At 31.5% G+C, this 19376-nt stretch overlaps 2 protein-coding genes, 1 non-coding gene and 1 pseudogene across 3 annotated transcripts; 1 reads left to right on the forward strand and 3 right to left on the reverse strand.

The window, feature by feature from the left end:
- Positions 1–1894: 1894 nt before the first annotated feature.
- LOC105776118 (chitinase 2) lies at positions 1895–2712 on the forward strand. Its single transcript, XM_012598613.2, has one exon. It carries the CDS (start codon positions 1900–1902, stop codon positions 2710–2712), a length of 813 nt encoding a protein of 270 aa, XP_012454067.2. The 5' UTR covers positions 1895–1899.
- A 689-nt stretch (positions 2713–3401) lies between these two features.
- Positions 3402–3948, reverse strand: LOC128031936 (AUGMIN subunit 2-like). Its single transcript, XM_052622828.1, has 2 exons — positions 3801–3948; positions 3402–3698 (listed from the first exon to the last, which is right to left on the reverse strand). The coding sequence occupies exons 1-2, from the start codon at positions 3891–3893 to the stop codon at positions 3495–3497; spliced, it is 297 nt and encodes a 98-aa protein (XP_052478788.1). The 5' UTR covers positions 3894–3948; the 3' UTR covers positions 3402–3494.
- A 572-nt stretch (positions 3949–4520) lies between these two features.
- Positions 4521–7832, reverse strand: LOC105778259 (transcription factor MYB119-like; annotated as a pseudogene).
- Positions 7833–18832: 11000 nt separating this feature from the next.
- Positions 18833–18939, reverse strand: LOC128034196 (small nucleolar RNA R71). The gene has a single exon (XR_008190327.1). It is a non-coding gene; the product is annotated as a small nucleolar RNA R71 (small nucleolar RNA).
- Between the last annotated feature and the right edge of the window lie 437 nt (positions 18940–19376).

The following is a 19376-nucleotide window of genomic DNA, read 5'->3' on the forward strand; positions in this document are numbered from 1 at the left end:
GGAGAATAAAGCACTTCAAGATTAAGTTTCATTTTGTTAGGGAAATGGAACAAGTTCAAGAGATGAAACTGATTCATTGCAATTCTGAGGATCAGCTTGCTGATATCTTGACAAAGCCCTTTAGTGTGTCAAGGTTCGTGCATTTGAGAGTCAAAAATGGAAGTATGCAGCATGCAAGCCAAGGACGAGTAGTTGACCTGCATGCAACCAAGAAGTAGAGGAGCTACCCGAGCCATGCATGTTGCAGTTGAAGATGGTGGTGTTGTTTTGTTTTGTTTTGTTACTTCAATTAACATTTTGTAACTTAGTTAGATTCAAACCAAGTTGTTAATGTACTTGATGTAGTTTGGCAATGTTTGAGCTGATAAATCAGCTTTACAAAGTGTGCAAGTCATGTTTTATAGGTTTCAAGGTTACTTAGTGGTAGTAGGTAAAGTTTAGGTGACAATTTGCTTATTTTTGACCAGCTTACATTATGCCATCTTTCAAAGTTAATGAAAAACATCAGAATTCTTCATCAAATTCTCTCTTTTCTTGCTTTCTTTTGTCTTTAAAGCCCGATTCTATTTTGTTTGATTAGCAAGTATCGAGCCTTCTAGCTTAAGAAACTGCTAACTTCATTCATCTCACATTCTTAGTTCCAAAAATGCTGCTCGTAAATGCGTGGATGCTCCTCAAGTGCCTTTCGTTTCTGATGCTAAGGCGGTTCCTGCATTGGAGACTCCTCAAGTTTCTGTGTTTGCTGATACTAGGCTGCTCCTAAGTTGGAGGCTCCTCTTGTTCCGGCATTTGCTGATTCTAAGCTGTTCTTGCGTTGAAGGCTCCTCAACTTGTGCAGGTTCTTAAAGTACAAGAATCAATTGATAACATTCTGTCAATGTTTAGGAGATTATCACTGAAGAGGACGCTTTGTTTGCTCATGACGTGACAGAGGTCAAATGACTTAATGATTCTTTCTTCAGGATTCGTCAAGTTTCTGATGATAATATTTTATTCATGTTAGCACCCTTCTCAGAAACCAATTTGAACAAAATGTTGTATTGGATCCCTTTGAATAAAGATATTATAAGGTATATATTCAACTAGTCTGCATTTGGTCAATGTTCTTTGATGAGTTTGTTTTATCAGTAGGAATTTAAGTTTTAGCAAGCAATGTTTGATAGCCTAAACTGATATAGGTTGATATAATGTTTGAATGGATGCATCAGTTGAATAATATATGCTTTGGATGAATGCATCATAATTCGCTTTGGCTGTTTGGAAATGTGTTTTTAAGGTTTGAAGATATTCTTGGATTCGGTTTTCTACTGCATATTTTCAGCTGTTTTATTTATTGTTCTTTTATTTATAGTGGATAGAATAATAAGACGGTAAGTATAAAGCATAAGCCTGGCTCGAATATACAAGATTTCAAAAATTTCTCTGGACCATGAATATCTACATATAGCTAGCTAAATATAAATAAAAATATGACAAGGCGGCTAGAAATATGCTGCAATTTCTAGAAATATATGCAGCACTGGCCTTAACATCGACCCGGTCACAACTCTCAAGGATCAACGTTGTTTTTTCCAATTTAGTTTCTTAGTAAACTGCTACCTAAACAACTCATGCCGGTAAAATCAACTCTTAAAAAGTTATTATGTACATATCTATCTATATATATAGATATAATATTACAAAGCTAATTAACACTGGACTTCCTTCTTTCAGTCAACCCCAGAAGATGTCCATGTTTCAGCTCTTCCTTTTTCAACTTTCCGGAATTCTGTTCTTATCACAGCAATTTTGCTGTAAGTATCTGTTGGCATATATAAGCTTGATTTACATAGTATTGGTTTCCTAGAACTAGCAGCATGTTCTAAATTCATTGTCTGATATGATTCAGATGGCAAAGTGATGATGGAGTACATTGGAGCAACAGGCGTACCCGTGAAACTGGAGGCTGTTCCAGTGGAAGGAGGCATTGATTTCCACTTCATACTTAGTTTCGCCATCGATGCCGATCCGTCCGGCAATACCCAGAACGGAAAATTCTCACCATATTGGGCAGACACATTAACCCCAGAATCAGTTGCAGCAATGAAGAAAAGCCACCCCAATGTGAAAGCCTTGACCAGTCTTTCAGGGTGGAGCTTAGGGGACAAAGTCCTCCGGTGGTACACCCCTGACGACACCCAACAATGGATATCCAATGCCTTCTCATCATTGTCATCGATGGCCCAACAGTACCATCTCGATGGCATCGACATCGACTATGAAAACTTCCCAAGACACAACTCAAGTTTTGCTTATTGCATAGGTGAACTCATCACTCTCTTGAAGAACCAAAGTGTCATTTCTGTAGCCACCATTGCTCCTTACCATAAAACAATAGCACCCTACATTGAACTATTTGAGAATTACGGAGATGTGATCGATTTCGTCAACTATCAGTTCTACACTGACAAGGTTAGGAAACCCAAATCTTACGTGGAAGCTTTCAAGATTCGAGCCGGACAATTCGATAAGGAAAAGCTATTGCCTAGCTATGAAGTTAATGGAAGGGGGATTCAAGGTGATGCATTTTTTGATGCCTTAAGTCTTTTGGAAGAAAATGGATTTGGTGTTAATGGAGTTATGATATTCTCTGCTGATGCTTCTTCCTCCAATGACTATTACTATGAGAGGAAATCTCAAGATTTCTTGCTGAATTCCACGGTATCTGTGTGAAATTTTATTTGTTCTGCAATTACTATTAGTTATTTACGATGTATTTGGCCATTGATTAGTTGTAATGAAAATAAATTTATTTATTTGTAATATTTATAAATAATTTTTAATATATCTTTATTGTTATCAACTAAAATAAAATAAAAACCTAAAAACCACATTAATTTTTTTTAAATGTTGGGATAACTATTTGATTTAAATTTTTAGGGTAAACTACTAAAATAGTCAGTTTTATTTACCTCAGGTTACATTTTAGTCACTTATTACTGCAGCAAAACAGGCTTTTAACGGTATTTTTTTAAGCGCCACAAAAAACACTGCTATAGACAATGTCGCTATAGAACATGACCTTTAGCGGCGCTTTTATAATAAACGTCGCTAAAGAACATGACCTTTAACGACATTTTATCAACAAACGCTGCTAAAGAACATGACCTTTAGCGACACTTTTATCACAAACGCCGCTAAAAACATGATATTTAGCGACACTTTTAACCCAAAAGTTGCTAAAAATGACCTTTAGCGGTGCTTTTATCACAAACGTCGCTAAAGAGCATGACCTTTAGCGGCGTTTATGTAAAAACGCCACTAAATTTGGCAAATTCGTAACATTCAATTTTCAACCATATACAACCCTTCTTGTAGCATGAAATCCAACAAAAAACAACAAATCTAAATAATACTTCAAATTCAACGAAAGATATATGATATAAATTGATAACTGAAGTATAATTCAAAATATTCTTACAATAATGGTAAAAGTTACAATGTTAAAAATATTTTTACAATAAGAAAACTCGTTTCGTTTTTCCAAGCTGGAAGAGTTGTGTGCTCTGAGTCTCCTTGGCTGGTGTTGTTGGTAATGGGGTTGCAAAATGCCCCACTCTCAAATTTTGAAGTGTTGCAAATGACTCTCTCGTTGCAGACATGGCCTCAAAGAATCGGGTGCAGGATGCTAATGCAACTCGAATTGGATGGAGCATCTCCTGTGTGAGGAAAAGGAAAACAACATCACATAAGAGAGGCAAAATGTCACGCTCTTGATCATATATATATATATATATATCAAAATGCATCTTTAATCCTACCCCCCAAACTGAAGGAGGCTCCTTAAAGTTTTGGCTCCATTGGAAATCAGTAACAGCAGCTGTCAATGCACCATAATCACTTGCAGCCTTCATCAGTAATTCGAAAAATTGTTTTTACATAAATCCAAGAAAAATGGCCTTTAGCAGTAAAACTAAATCCTTCTCTCTTTTTGGTTCACAAATTGAAGTAAAACAACCAGCCAAAAATCCTAAATTTGTTATTCTTGTTTTCAACTAATTTTTTGTATGGAAGAATACTTGAGCACTAAAACGTGCATAATCATGCATTCAATACTTTAACATGGCATTATTTAGAAAATTGCATTCGAATATATGATTTTTTTCTAATATCTACTGTTTTGTATCGTTTAACAAACTAATATCCTAAAACTTCTCAATTTCCATTCTGATACTACAACGTTCGGATGCAATGGGAGGAATCGAAGTAACTGACTCAGTGCATATCCAAAATAACTATATCAATAATCCAATTCTCCTCTGACCTTTCATCATAAACTAACAAAAAATTCGCACAAGAGTTCATATCTATCAGACCCAATTGCAATGTCATGAAGCCCAATGGGCAGCATGTTAATCTTTTTAATGATTAAACTTTCATGTAAAATTGCATAAAATCTGAAAATTTGGAACCGAATGTGGAATATGTTGTTTTCACTAGTATAACGTAACAAAGCAGATAAATACAAATTGAGGACAAGATTGGGAAAAAAAGTCAAACAAATAAACTGATATTTAAAGTATGTTCATAACCTACAAATACTTGATCCAGGATCATGTTTGGTAGATTGTGAAGTTGAAAGTTTTTTCAGGTGATCTTCACCAGATACAAATATTCTGGTTCATGAAAACAAACGTAAATCTCATCTTTAAAGTAACTACCAAAAATGCACGAGGAAAGTAGCAACCTAAACGTCTAGTTCCCATGTTCCACTATAATAAACTTTCCAGAACCAATACCAAATTCAATAGCTTAGAATCTAAAATGCAACTGAACACAGAAGTTCAACCTGTAAGCAATTATCACTACACCAAGGAAAACAAGAACCAAAATCTCAAATTCTTTTTTGTGCTTATATTTAAACTAAACCCCAGAAGAACGGAAAACCTGATATTCTGCTTCCACGGGAATGCAATCTAGGAATACGGTTGTTGCAGACAAGCTATAATTCGATCCTGCCAAAATAATAAAGCAAGAGAAAAATAGTCAGATGATAAATGTAGTCATCTTGGTTGTGTGATATGAAAAGTAGGAATACAATGTGTTAGGGCAAAGACAATATCTAATTGTAGGAACCGTCTTAGCTATGGACAAATTTTTTGTCTCTCTTTCCAACACAATTTTCTTGGGACAAATAAATAAGCCAATGACATGGACCTCACAAGGGTATCAACACAAACAAGTCAATATGGTCTGAAATCCACAAATAGTATATAAACAACAAAGCCTTTAAGGATCACTAATAAATGATATGCACATTTCTGTAGTTCCATTATTGTTTACAGCACCATTTTGATAAGAACTTTGAAAGTTGAATTTTGGTCTGGGTCATGGGAGTTCTAAAACCAGACATAAAACTTAATAAGAGCGGAAATAAAAAATCACTTATCTTCCTAACCCTATTGACAAGTAAAAAGATCAAAAGGAATTGTTGCAGAAAGTAGTGGCAGAGAAATTCCAAACCACCTGTAAAATGGAAGTCATGTGTTGCACATATGAGTCTATATCTATAAAATTCAAAAAAAAAAAAAAAAAAAACCCTATCATGAGACAATCCGGACAGTGGCATGCTAAAGGTAATTCATTGTTAAAGATGGGGGAAAGGAGCTAATAACATGGCACTCCAAGCAACAACCGTAATAACCTCTTGGCTCTTCCATTTACCAACTCAGTAATTATTACATCTTAATAGCTTATTTTCTATATATTGCATGGATGTTATCAAATAATGCAATTGTACAGGTTAATGAGTTCTATGAATGATTCAATAGAGAATATATTTTTGATCAAATCTTTTGTATTAAGTTATCTTTTTATTTCGTTGCCTTATAATAAAGATAACGACTTAGACAAAGTTATAATTATATTTTAAATTTTCAGGTCATATAGTTATAAAATGCCTTGTGGTAAGTGTAATATATTATTATCACTTATATAAATGAAAGATAACTTCACATACCACTAGTTGATGCAATGCGGTGTTTAGAAATTTCAAGATCGATGATAATATGTTTAAAGAACCGACCAGTGATATCAAAAGTATTATATGCTTGTACGAAGCAAGTCACTGGGGAATGGACCTAGAACACATACTAGATAAAGCCCTTGCTTTCGCAACATTGCACTTAGAGTCATTGGTAGTAAGCCAATCATGCCCTAATCATCTCAGAGAATTAATTGGAAATGCATTGAAATTTCCTTACCACAAAGGCATGCAAAGGGTGGAAGCAAGGCACTGCATCTCCTATTACAAAGAATAGTGGAGACTTTATTCATGGCAGTTGAAACTCTAAATATATAAATATATATAAATGAAGGAGGAAATATAGTAGTAGATAGCTATATATCTTCCAGGGTTAGATCCTTTTTGTGTCCTAAATGGGTGTCTTTAGCATATATTTCGGGCTTGATGAGATGCACGGACTTCAAGACAAAATTAATATCAATTAAGACAAAGTCCCAGGATTTTGTTTCTTAGTCAACTTTAATACTAATATTCACGAAAAACATCCAAGTTCGTAAATTTCGGGTAGTCTGTATTTTGAAGAATGGATATGGAGACAACAAAACCAGGTAAAGTAATGAAGAACCTCTGTTTGATTTCATCATTCAAAACAGATATATATAGAAAAGTATAAAACATGGAAACATAGAGAAACCTTGATATTAGGGCGCAAATGATTATGCCACCTCTCTCGACACTGTTTTCCTGCTCTACCAACCAAACTCTCTGCAATCTGTGCCCATTTCCTTACTCCATATTGCTTCACCAATCTTATCAGTTTCCTATAAATAGATAATAGATATCAACAGTAAGAAAAACCCTAGGAAAAACCCATTAAAGAAGAAGAAAACAAAATCTAAATCTTATAAAAGAAAATGAAGAAAATGCATTGTTTTATATATCACCTGTCTTCATCATCTGTCCATTGACCCTTGATCAAAGCTGCAGAAGCAACTTTCGTGTTTCTCTTCACTACCCATTTAGGGAAATCACCTTTCATTGATGCCTTCATTTCCGTGTTATTACTGTAGTTGAATCAGCAAGATTAAGTTAAAAACAAAATTCATTGTTTTCTACAAAATACTTTTAAATTTTACATTAAAATATTTTCAAATGTATACTAAAAATTGGAGTGAAAACTACATAAACATATGAAGCTACCAAGGTTTTAGCGTGAGTTGTCCATTTATTTACCATTCCTATTTTGAACGAACAAACATGTAATTGAACTGCTCATTTATTTTATTTTCAATAATAAATCCAACCCTAATAAATACTCAAGAGTTTAATTTCTTCTGGTCAACTGTAAACCTGCAATACTATTCGAAAGTGCCAAACAATGAACCTTACAAGCAGTAAAAAAAACAATACGGATAGAATAAATAACCTGGGGAGCTTACCTTTCGGCCCTGTAGTTCAACTTGCAAATCGGCTATCTTTCTCTATGCAGTGGTTAGCTCTCTTAATACCTTTATCAAGTCTTCACCCTTTTCTCCTGTAGTAGATGATAAGTTTTGCACTTCTTCTTATAATAGAAAAACAACATTAATTCTGATTGTACACTTTTAGTTCCATAGACGACAATGTACAAACTATTTATCAATGTAATTAAAGAGGAAAATGCTCGAGATATTAGGTTTTCAGACGATATATCTTAGTCTCGATTTGGGGAAATTGGGGGGGAAAATAAAGGGAATCGGGGTAGGGGAGAAATGGTTTGGGAAAAATAAAATGGGGAAAAAAGAAGAAGAGATTTCAGGTGGGGTTTCGATTTTGGGAAAAATAAGGGGAAAAAAAATAAAGGTTTGATTTGAAATTTTGGGATAAAAAAATATAATTACAAAATGACATCGTTTTGTAAAAAATATATTCGTGCCGTTTGAAAAAAAAACGTTATTGTTGTTCGAATTTTAGTGGCATTTGGACTAAAAACATCATTATTGCTCAACTTTTTTGTAGCGTTTGCAACAAAAATGCTGCTATTACTTACCTTTTGCGGCGTTTTTTTATAAATGCTACTAGTGCTCAAATTTTTTACAATTTTTATATTGAATTATTGTATCTTTCATATAAATTTTAAATAAATATTTTTAAAAATTTTAAGTAATATTTAAAAGAATTATATAAAATTATAATTTTTAGTTTTTGTATTTCATTTTTATTTTGTATTTTATTTTTATTTGTTATAATTTAGTCCTATCCAAGATAGATAGTTATCTATCCATATCAATCATTACTTTTTTTTATTTATCAATTTTTTAAATCTAATATTTCATCATTTAACAAATCTCAAGTAAACCTTAAATTCTAAACCATTTAATATATATAAAGTTTATCTATTATCTCTTAAATAATTTAAACTATAATCATAATTTTAATATATTAAAATTAATATTATCTCTTTACAATTATATAAAAATTATTTAATATATAAATTAAAAACACTAATTAATCTAAACTCTAAACCCTATCCCCGAACCATAAATCATAAAACATAAACCCTAAACCCCTAAATCTTAAACCCTAACCCTTAAATCATAATCCATAAACCTTAAAATAGTAACTCATAAACTTTAAACCCTAAACCATATACCTAAACTATAATGATAATTAATTCAATATTTTAAAATTAATACTACCTCTTTTACGATTATATAAGAAATTATTTCATATATAAATTAAAAACAATCAGTCATGTACCCAAAAACTTATAAATTATTTTAAATAATAGTATTTTAATCTTTTTTTTCATTTTTAACAAATATTTTTCTATGTTTTTACTTTCAAATTTTTCTACGTGTTATTATTTTTTTGAAGAATTTAAATATTCAATTAAAAATAAATGGTATTTTAATTAATATAAATAAACCAGTTAAATAATAAGTTTTTTGCGACGTTTTTGATAAAGCGCCGCTAAAGCTCGATCTATAGCGGCATTTTTCAAAAAGCATCGCTAATGCCACTAAAGCTCAACACGGCTTTGTGCTTAACTTTTTTGTGGCGTTTTTCAAAAAGCGCCGCTAATGATCGATCTATAGCAACGTTTTTTAAAAAGCGCCGCTAATGCTCAATCTATAGCGGCATTTTTCAAAAAGCGCTGCTAATGCCACTAAAGCTCAACACAACTGTGTTGTGCTTAACTTTTTTGTGGCGTTTTTCAAAAAGCGCCGCTAGTACTCGATTTATAGCGGCTTTTCAAAAAGCACCGCTAATGCTCGATCTATAGCGGCATTTTTCAAAAAGCGCCGCTAATGCCACTAAAACTCAACATAAAACGACATCATTTGCTTATTTTTTGTGGCGTTTTTTAAAAAGTGCCGCTAATGCTCGATCTATAGCGTCATTTTTTATCCAAACGCCGCTAAAAACCTGTTTTGTTGTAGTGTATGTTTGAAATGTTATGTTTTAGTCACTAATGGCCACTAAACTAACTATAAATACGACTAAGGCAAGTGCACCTATCGAAGAATAGTATAGTTAAAGTGAGTAGGGAATATCGTATCCATGAGGCCTTTTTTCTATTACTTAGTCGACAAATTGGAGTGATTGTTTTTATGCTAAATTTACTAATCTAATTTAACTAAGAACGCAACAGAGAATGAAATAGGAAAATAATCGAAGATAACCAATGAGAAAGACAATACCTAAGAAAGAATCCACATAGACTTCACCTATTATTATAAATCTGAATTAAACAATTTATTCACTTGCGTCTTGATCCGTAGAAATTCCTAAATTATGTTAATATCTCTTTCGAGAGTAAGAACAACTTACTCTAGGTTGATTAATTGAAATCTCTTTCTAATTAAAACCCCTATCGTCGCATTAACTCAATATATGGATTCCTCTATTAGATTTGACTCTAATCCGGTGGATTTATGTCACCCTATTTCTAAGATTGCATGCAACCCCACTCAATTATGCTAGATCTACTCTTAACTAGGGACTTTTTCTCCACTGAAATAAACACATTAAACATGAATTAATATCCCGGGAACATTAAAACAAGAAATAAGCATACATAATTAAGAACAAGAATCAAATATTTATCATGTAAATCAGAAATCAAACAATAAGATTCACAAAAGGTTTCATCCTCCCTAGGTGTCCAGGGAATTTAGTTCATAATCCTAAATATAAACTTCTCAAGTTAGGATAACCACAAGACATAAAAAAGCTCAATAAAACTTCGAAAGAAATTCAATGGAGATCTTCGATCTTGAGGGAGATTTGCTTCCAAGTCAATTCTGATGGCGTTCTTCGAGTGTTTTCTTCGATCTTCTCTGATTGCCCCCTATGTCTTCTTCTAATTGGTATTTATAGACTTTAGAATGCTCAGAAAGCCTAAAAATTAGATTTTTCCGTGTATTTGGGTAGCAGGGTGCGAAATCGACACGGGCTGGCACATAAGTGTGTGGCCAGCCCGTGTGGAAATGCCCAGGCCGTGTGGATCCTTAAAACAACTCTATTTGTTCGATTTGGCTCGTTTTTCGCTCATTTTGCTCCCAAATGCTGTCCTAAGTATAGAAACATGAATTTAAAGGATTATGAGCATCAAATTCACTAATTTTTATAATTAATCATCCAAAAACGCTTTAAGAATAGGATTAAAATATGTTACTTTTATAGCTTATCACTTACGTTATCGTGTTATAACATTTTAGTCATTGAGCCGTTAATTGTCGTTAACAGTATAACAGTAAGCTGACGTGGCACGTTAAATCATCATTTTAAACAGAAATTTTAGGTTAAATTGTACAATTGGTCCCTATATATTTTTCGTTTTGAACAATTTAATTTTTTCTTTTATGTTTTTTAACTTTTTTTTTCCATTCTCTTTTGTTTCTTCCTCTATTTCCCACCCTTCTCCATTTCCTTTAACATAGTTTTTCTATGTTTTCAATTTGTTAAAACTAGTCCTTATACTTTTATTTTGGTATTGGGTATTTCCTATAGGTTCTATTTAATCTTCCTTTTGATTAGTTTTTAATATGTTCTCAACTTAGGGTAACAATTTTGTATTGATCTTCAATGGAAACCCAAAATAAAGATTTTTTTAATCTTTTTTTGCTTATTATAAACAATTGTGAATTGGGGTTTATGATATTTTACGGTTATTGTTGAAGCTATCCAAAGGATCCAAAAATGGATTATTGTGGTAATTTTATAAAATTGCTTGGACCCAATATTTTAATGAAAATTCTCATGATACTGGTTAACCCTTCTAACCTAATTAGGGTTAGCTTGGTTTCTAGTTCTTAGCACCAATTTGGTAAGCAAATCCATGTCTTTGGTAGAATTTAGCTTGGTGTTCTATTATATAACGAAGAAGAATCAATATTGATTAATTCAATAGGATTGATTTTTTTCATTTTGTAGTGATCGAGAACGGTTTATGGGTTTACACATAGAGTATGTAATCAAAGATATTTGGCTTTAAAAAAGAAAAAAATTAAATTGTTCAAAACAATAAAAGTAAAGGGACTAATTTTAATAAATGGAAAACATAAAAAACTATGTTAAAACAAATGGAGAAGGGAGGAAAATAGAGGAGAAATAGAAGAGAATAGAAAATAAAGTTAAAAGAACATAAAGAAAAGAATTAAATTGCTCAAAACGAAAAAAATATAGGGACCAATAGTATAATTTAACATATAATTTTCGTTTGAAATGATGATTTAAACATATAATTTTCATTTGAAATGATGATTTAACATGCCATATCAGCTTACCGCTACACTGTTAACGACAATTAATGGCTCAGTGGCTAAAATGCTACAACACAATAACATAAGTGATTAAAACGTAACATTTCAAACTTAAGTGACTAAAATGTAACCCGAGGCAAATAAAAATGACTATTTTAGTAGTTTACCCAAAATTTTTTATATATAAAAAATTTAATCTAGTACTTCATTGCTGCCCATCATCATATATGTTCTCCACAATACCCCATTCTTCTTTCTATAATCATTATTTTAAAACATAAAATTTATATATATTTTTATAACCCTCTATTAAAACACTTATAAAGAAGGGCAATTTTCTTATAAGAGTAACTTTCCAATATATTTATTTGAAGATAGATAATTATTTTAAAAGCAATTAATTTTTATGATATTATATTTCTTTAATATATTGAATTAAAAACAATTGATAATATACTAACAAAACTCATTGCTGAAGTTTAATAAAATAAGCATTTTATTTTAAAAAGTTATATATTTATTTTCTTTCATTATATTCCAATTTATTTATACATATAAATATAAAACATTACTCTATTTTTAATTAACCTATTTTTAATTTAATAAAAATAAACATTTAATTTTTACATTAGTAAGAATTTCCTGATCGTTACAAATAAATATTTTATTTTAATAAAATCAGATAAATTAATTGATTTATATTGTGTCACTATATATATATATATATATATATATATATATATATTATAATGATGAATAAAAGGCATTGAAAACAATTAGTTAATGTAATAAAATTAATTAATTATCTAAAAAATTTAATTGATTAAGGAATTTTACTTTAATTAAAACTTTTAATGTTAATGATAATAAAGTAATTAATAGTTTCTTTTAATAAGAAAATAATATTAAATAATTATCATTAAAAAGTTAAATAATTAATAAATATTTTTATGTTAATGATAATAAAAGTAATTAATATTTTATTTTAGTAAAAATAAGATAAATAATTATTGTTCAAAAATTAAATAATTAATAAATATTTTAATGATAACGGTAATGAAAATAATTAAGATTTTCTTTGAATAGGAAAATAAGATTAAATAATTAAATTTAAAAATTATTAAAGGTATAATTGTTGATAATTTATTTTTTAGAATTAGTAGTTTTATGTATACTATACTTAGAGATAGATTTTTATTTGTATATAGATCCCTTGTTGTACGCATGCGTCTCGATTCTGACATTCCACACAATGTAGATTACTGATTCCATTTAGTTTTATTTTTATTTTTTATTTTATTTATTTTTATTTATACTTTTATTTTTATTGTCAGATGTTTTTATTTTATTTTATTATGCACTTTACTGTTATAACTTTTTTTTTTTGGCTATTTTTCTATTTTGTTATCTCTTTATCTTATTTTATTTTTGTCTATATTCTTATTAGTGTGCTCGAAATAATGTGCTTAATTTAGGATCTCCTACATTTCCGAATTTCACTATTCCAGAGAAATAATCCAAATTTAGGGTAGTTTCAGTTCTCTTCCTCACTTATGATATTTTGCTTATTGTGTTTATATTTGTTTGTACATTGAGGGCAATGCACATCTTAAGTGTGGAAATGATTTTATATGTTTATGTGATATAGTCCTTAGATTTTTTTAAAGTAATTTTCTCAAACCTAACATTGAAGTTATTTTTTTAATTTAGAGTTTTTATTGATTTTGTTTGGGATTAATTTGTAAATTCTTATGCGTTGTGTGATTTATACTTTAAGACACGAGAGAGTCAAGCATAATAAGTTTTTTTTTAGAAATTATTATTTTAGGTTGTCTCCCTGAACTTAAGCATTATCCTGGAATTTTAAATTTATAAGTTTAACATTAAAACCATATTTTTTGTGAGCTTTTGAGCCTATAAAGTATACATTTTATTTCGTGCTCATTTTATTTTGGGTTGTGAGTATGTCAACTTGATTTGTTATTCTAGAACTTGCTTCAATTATACATGTCGAGACCACATTATTGATTTGATATATTGAGATGATAAAGACACCTAGGATTTAACCCGCTTAACCTATAAAATGCTTACTCATTGAGTTAACCCTTAGTAAACCCCGTAGATCCTAACACATTGTTTTTACTTAACAACTGTTCGTGTTAACCCGAAAACCCACATTAATGTTGTAAATCACCCTTTTTATTGACTACATTTTTATCAAGATTCGATTTGGTTAGTTGTCAACTATATTTTATCTTTTTGCATTGCTGAATTTTACTTTATTCTCAAAAAAAAAAGAAAAAAAAGAAAAAAAAAGAGATTGAAAAATAATAATAAATGAAAATAATAATTAAAAAGAAAAAAAAAACTTTGCTTGAATCATGAGTCTCATCGTTTGTATAAAAGCTCACAGCTGCCTTTTATTTCTTGTTGATGTAAATTCATTTAATTCAGCAACTGATTTTTTTTCTAATTTGGTAACTTATTAACTCGACTTTTGATTGTAACAAACTTTTCTAACCATTTTCGCACCCTTAACGTAAGCCCTGTTACAATCTTGTAAAGACCTCTTGATTGGTGTGACATCTCGTTATATAGTGGTGGAGATTTGATTTTCAAGCAATCTTATGATAATAACATTTCTTTTTTGACTGTTGAGTGCACTACATGAACCTCAAACACTTTGAGTGCTTTGAGTGAATCTTTAGTGAGAGTGTTTTGTTGAGTTTGAATTTCAGGTAATTATTGAGATAAGGGAGACACCTATATTTTTATGTTTTAAAAATCTCTACTTGGATTGCTTGTGTTCTTTAGTGTGATTTTAGTTTGAATTTTCAATGCATGATTATCTGTAAATTATACTAAGATATTATCAGTGAAAATGATAAATCGAGGGAAGTTAACTTGAATGTGGGTTGAGAATTTGTTTGAGGACAAGCAAACACTAAAGTGTAGGGATATTTGATAAGTGCTAAAAGTAACATGTTTTAACCTCATTCTTAATACATATTTGGATGATTATCTAATGTTAATTATAAATTTTATACTTCTAATTATTTAAATTCATGTTTTAATGCTTCATAGGGCACTTGGGAGAAAAAGAAAAACAAGTGAAAACTGAAGCGTTGAAGCAAGCTGCAGGAGCCACACATGTTGAACCATTCTGCACGACCAGACCACACGGCCGTGTGACCCACATGGGCGTGTGGTAGGTCGTGTCAATTTTATGAAATTACGCATCGAATTGCGAAAAATTGAGAGTTTTAGGTTTTTCAGGCATTCGAAGACTTATATATGACAAAAATAATAAGATATGAGTGAGCTGAAGAAAACAACTCAAAAAACACCATTAAAGTCGACTCTGAAGTAGATTTCTATCAAAATTGAAGATTCCAAGTTGAATTCTTAAGAAATTATCATGAGTTTCTTTATTTTTTTCAGTTTTACTATGTCTTGGATGTTTTTATTTTCAAGCATGAACTAATTTTCTAAATACCTAGGGGAGATGAACCTGATGATAGATTTTGTCGTTTGATTTTTATTTTAAGTAATAAATACTTAGTTTCTTGTTATCAATTATGTGTGCTTAGTTCTTGGTTTAATATTTCTAAATTATCGATCCATGTTTGATGTGCTTAAATCGGTGGTTGAATAGACAATGTTTAAGGGTAGATCTTGCGTAATTAAGTGAAGTTGCATGTAATCCTAGAAATAGGTACACATAAATCTATCGAAATAGAGTCAAATCTAATAGGGGAATCCATTGCATGATTTAATGCGATAATAGGGGTTTTAATTAGAAAGAAATTTCAATTAATCAATCTAGAGTCGGTTACTCTTATGCTCGAGAGAGATATTAACATAATTTAGTGATTTCCATGGATCAATGTACTAAGTAAAGAAATTGCGTAATTTAAATTGATAGTGACAGATGAAATCTAGGTGAATTGTATTATTTTTCTTATTGGTTGTTAGTCGATTATTTTCCTAATATATTCTTTGTTGTGTTAGTTAGTTAATTAATTTAGTTAATTTTAGTTTTAATCAATCACTCTAATTATTTGGTTAAATAATATAAAGACGATAATTACTAGTACTTTTAGTCTTCATGGGAACGATATCTTTACTCATCCTAGCTATACTATTAATTGATAGGTGTACTTGCCTTAGTCAAATTTTTAGTTAGCTCCGTGAACATCAAGTTTTTTGAACGATGGAGGGTGTGATGGAGGGGACGGTGGCCGATTGGGAGGGATAAAGGAGGAAACAGTCGATGAGGCTAAGAGTGAACGACGACGAAAAGAAGGGGGAGCTTGGGAGTGCATGGTGACGACAAGGTCATTCGACATTTGGAAGCAGGCAATGAGGACGTATGACTATCAAAAAGGGCTTGGAGGTGTTTGGGGGCAAGTAATCGGGGAAAAGTGAGGATGGTGGTGACGTCATGAGGAACCAACAGCTGGGGTGCTTGAATGGTGGTAGGAGGGTAAAGGGAATAAGACAAAAGAAAGAAAAAAACAAAAACCCTAGATTTAAAAGAGGGTACATGGCCATGTGCTAGGTCATGTAGGCCACACGGCTATGTGTCTAATGCAATAATTTTCTTTTTTTTTTAATGACTCTAGTGTTAACATGGTCTATGACACACCCTAGCATCATTAGTTGGTAAAGCTTGAGCTTTAACCCATTTCGGCACATATTCAACCGCTACCAGTATGTATTTATTACCATAAGAATTAGGAAACAATCTCATAAAACCAATACCCCAAATGTCAAAAATTTCACAAGAAAGCATATAAGTTTGAGGCATTTCATCACGTTTGGAAATATTACCTGTCCTTTGGCATCTGTCACAAGGAGCAACATATTTGTTAGCATCTTTGAACAATGTGGGCCAATAAAACCTAATTTAAGGACTTTATGTAGTATTCTAACCCCACTTTAATGTCCTCTTGTCGGTCCCAAGTGACAATGCTTCAAAATTTTATTCCCTTCTGGTACCGGAACACATTGTCGAATCATCTGATCTGCACACACATGAAAAAGAAATGAATCCTCCAAAAAATAGTTTTTCACATCAGCAAAGAATTAAATTTTTTTTATAATGAGTTAAACTTTTCGGTAGAATTCTAGCAACCAAGTAATTCTTAATATCTGCAAACCAAGGGACTTCGGAATCAATTATCGTATAGAGTCTCTCTTCAAGAAACAAGTCATTTATCGCATCTTCATCAAGCTTCTCAATATGTGGATTTTCGAGCCTTGAGAGGTGGTCGGTTGCAAGATTTTTAGCTCATTTCTTGTCTCTAATCTCCAAATCAAATTCTTGCAACAATAAAATCCACCTTATAAGTCTAGGTTTTGCATTCGGTTTAATAAAAAGGTAGCGAAAAGTAGAATGGTTAGTATACACAATACCTTTAGGCAATATTAAATAAGGTCTAAATTTATAAATGTAAAAATCACGACTAGCAATTCTTTTTCTGTAGTTGTGTAATTCTCTTGTGCGTCTATAAAAGTCTTGCTAGCATAATAGATCGGTTGAAAGTGCTTATCTCTTTGTTGTTTAAGAACTGTACCTACTTCAAAATCACTCGCATCACATATTAGTTGATTATGAACTAAATTCCCTAGATACCTAGGAAAGATGAAACCTATGATGAATCTTATTATTTGATTTCTGAATTACATAATAAATACTTGATTCTTGTTCTCAATTATGTATACTTATTTTGTGCTTTAATATTTTAGGGATATTAATTCATGTTTAATGTTCTTATTTCATTGGAGCAAAAGTCACTGTTTAAGAGTAGATCTAGCATAGTTGAGTGGAGTTGCATGCAATCCTAGAAATAGGACGACATAAATATAACGGATTAGAGTCAAATCTAATAGGGGAATCCATAGATCGAGTTAATGTGACAATAGGGTGTTAATTAGAAAGAGATTTTGATTAATCAACTTAAAGTCAGTTGTTCTTACTCTTGAAAGAGATATTAACATAATTAGGGATTTCTACGGATCAAGACACAAGTGAATAAATTATTTAATTCAGATTCGGAATAATAAGTGAAGTCTAGGTGGATTCTTTTTTGGGTATTGTCTTTCTCTTTGGTTATCTTTAAATATTTTCCTAATTCATTTTCTGTCGTTTTCTTAGTTAATTTAGATTAGTAAATTTAGATTAGAACAATCATCCCAATTTATCGGTTGAATAATAGAAAAATAGTAATTACTAGTACTTTTAGTCATCGTGGATATGATATTCCCTACTCACCATAGCTATACTCTTGTTCGATAGGTGCGTTTGCCTTTGTCGTAATTATAGTTAGGTTAGTGACCATCAAGTTTTTGGCGCCATTGCCAAGGACTAAAATATTAGGAACACTTGATTTTCATTAATTTAGCCATTTTTATTTTTATTGAATTTTATTTTTGTTTTGAGTTTAATTTTTGTTTTCTAATTTTTATTTTATTTGCTTCTAGCAGGTTCCTTTAGTTTATGACTAGAAGAAATTCATCGGGACCATTAGTATTTGATAGTGAAATTGAAAGTAGAGCTCGTAGAAATCGTAGAGAAGCAAGGTATAGTCGACAGAATATAGTGGAAGAGCAAGAGGACGATATTATTATTACTAAGAAGATGAGTGATAATTAGAATAATCAGTTACCTCCTGCGGTTGCTGCAAATCCTGTAAATCCAAATCCTGCTCCTCGTACTATGTACGATTATGCCAAGCCCACTCTAACTGGGGCTGAATCGAGTATTGTGAGACCTACCATTGCTGCGAATAATTTCAAACTAAAGCCAAACATTATTCAGATGATACAACAATTTGTTCAGTTCGATGGTTTACAAGACGAAGATCCAAATACTCATTTGGCCAGCTTTCTGGAAGTCTGTGATACTTTTAAGATAAATGGCATTTCAGACGATGTCATTAGCCTACGGTTGTTCCCTTTCTCGTTGAGGAATAAAGCTAAACAGTGCTTGAATTCCTTACCATGAGGTTCTATCACTACATGGGACCAAATGACCGAGAAATTCCTATTGAAGTATTTTCCACCGGCTAAGACACCTAAGTTGAGGAACGATATCTCTTCCTTCGTGCAGATGGACTTAGAGACCCTATATGATGCATGAGAGAGGTATAAGGATTTATTGAGAAGGTGTCCTCACCATCGGTTACCTCTATGGCTACAGGTTCAAACCTTCTACAACAGTTTGAATCCCTCAACTAGGCAGTTAATCGATGTAGCAGTCGGTGGTACCCTGAACAATAAGACACTTGAAGCGGCTTATGAGTTTATTGAAGAGATGTTACTGAATAATTATCAGTGACAAGTTATGAGGACGAAGCCTAATATAGCAGCCGGTGTTTTCAATCTAGATGCAGTCACCATGTTATCAAATCAGGTAGAACAATTAAATAAGAAAATTGATGGTTTATGTGTTTCTACACAGGTACATCCGGTGATGCAATGCGATACGAATGGAAGAGGGATGAACAATCTAGAATATTTACCCTATGGTCCTAGCATAGAGAACTAACAAATCAACTATATGGGTAATAATTCTAGACCTCAGAATAATCCTTACAGTAACACTTATAATGCAGGTTGGA

This window comes from Gossypium raimondii, chromosome 10 (assembly GCF_025698545.1).
Source record: "Gossypium raimondii isolate GPD5lz chromosome 10, ASM2569854v1, whole genome shotgun sequence".
NCBI lineage: Eukaryota > Viridiplantae > Streptophyta > Magnoliopsida > Malvales > Malvaceae > Gossypium > Gossypium raimondii.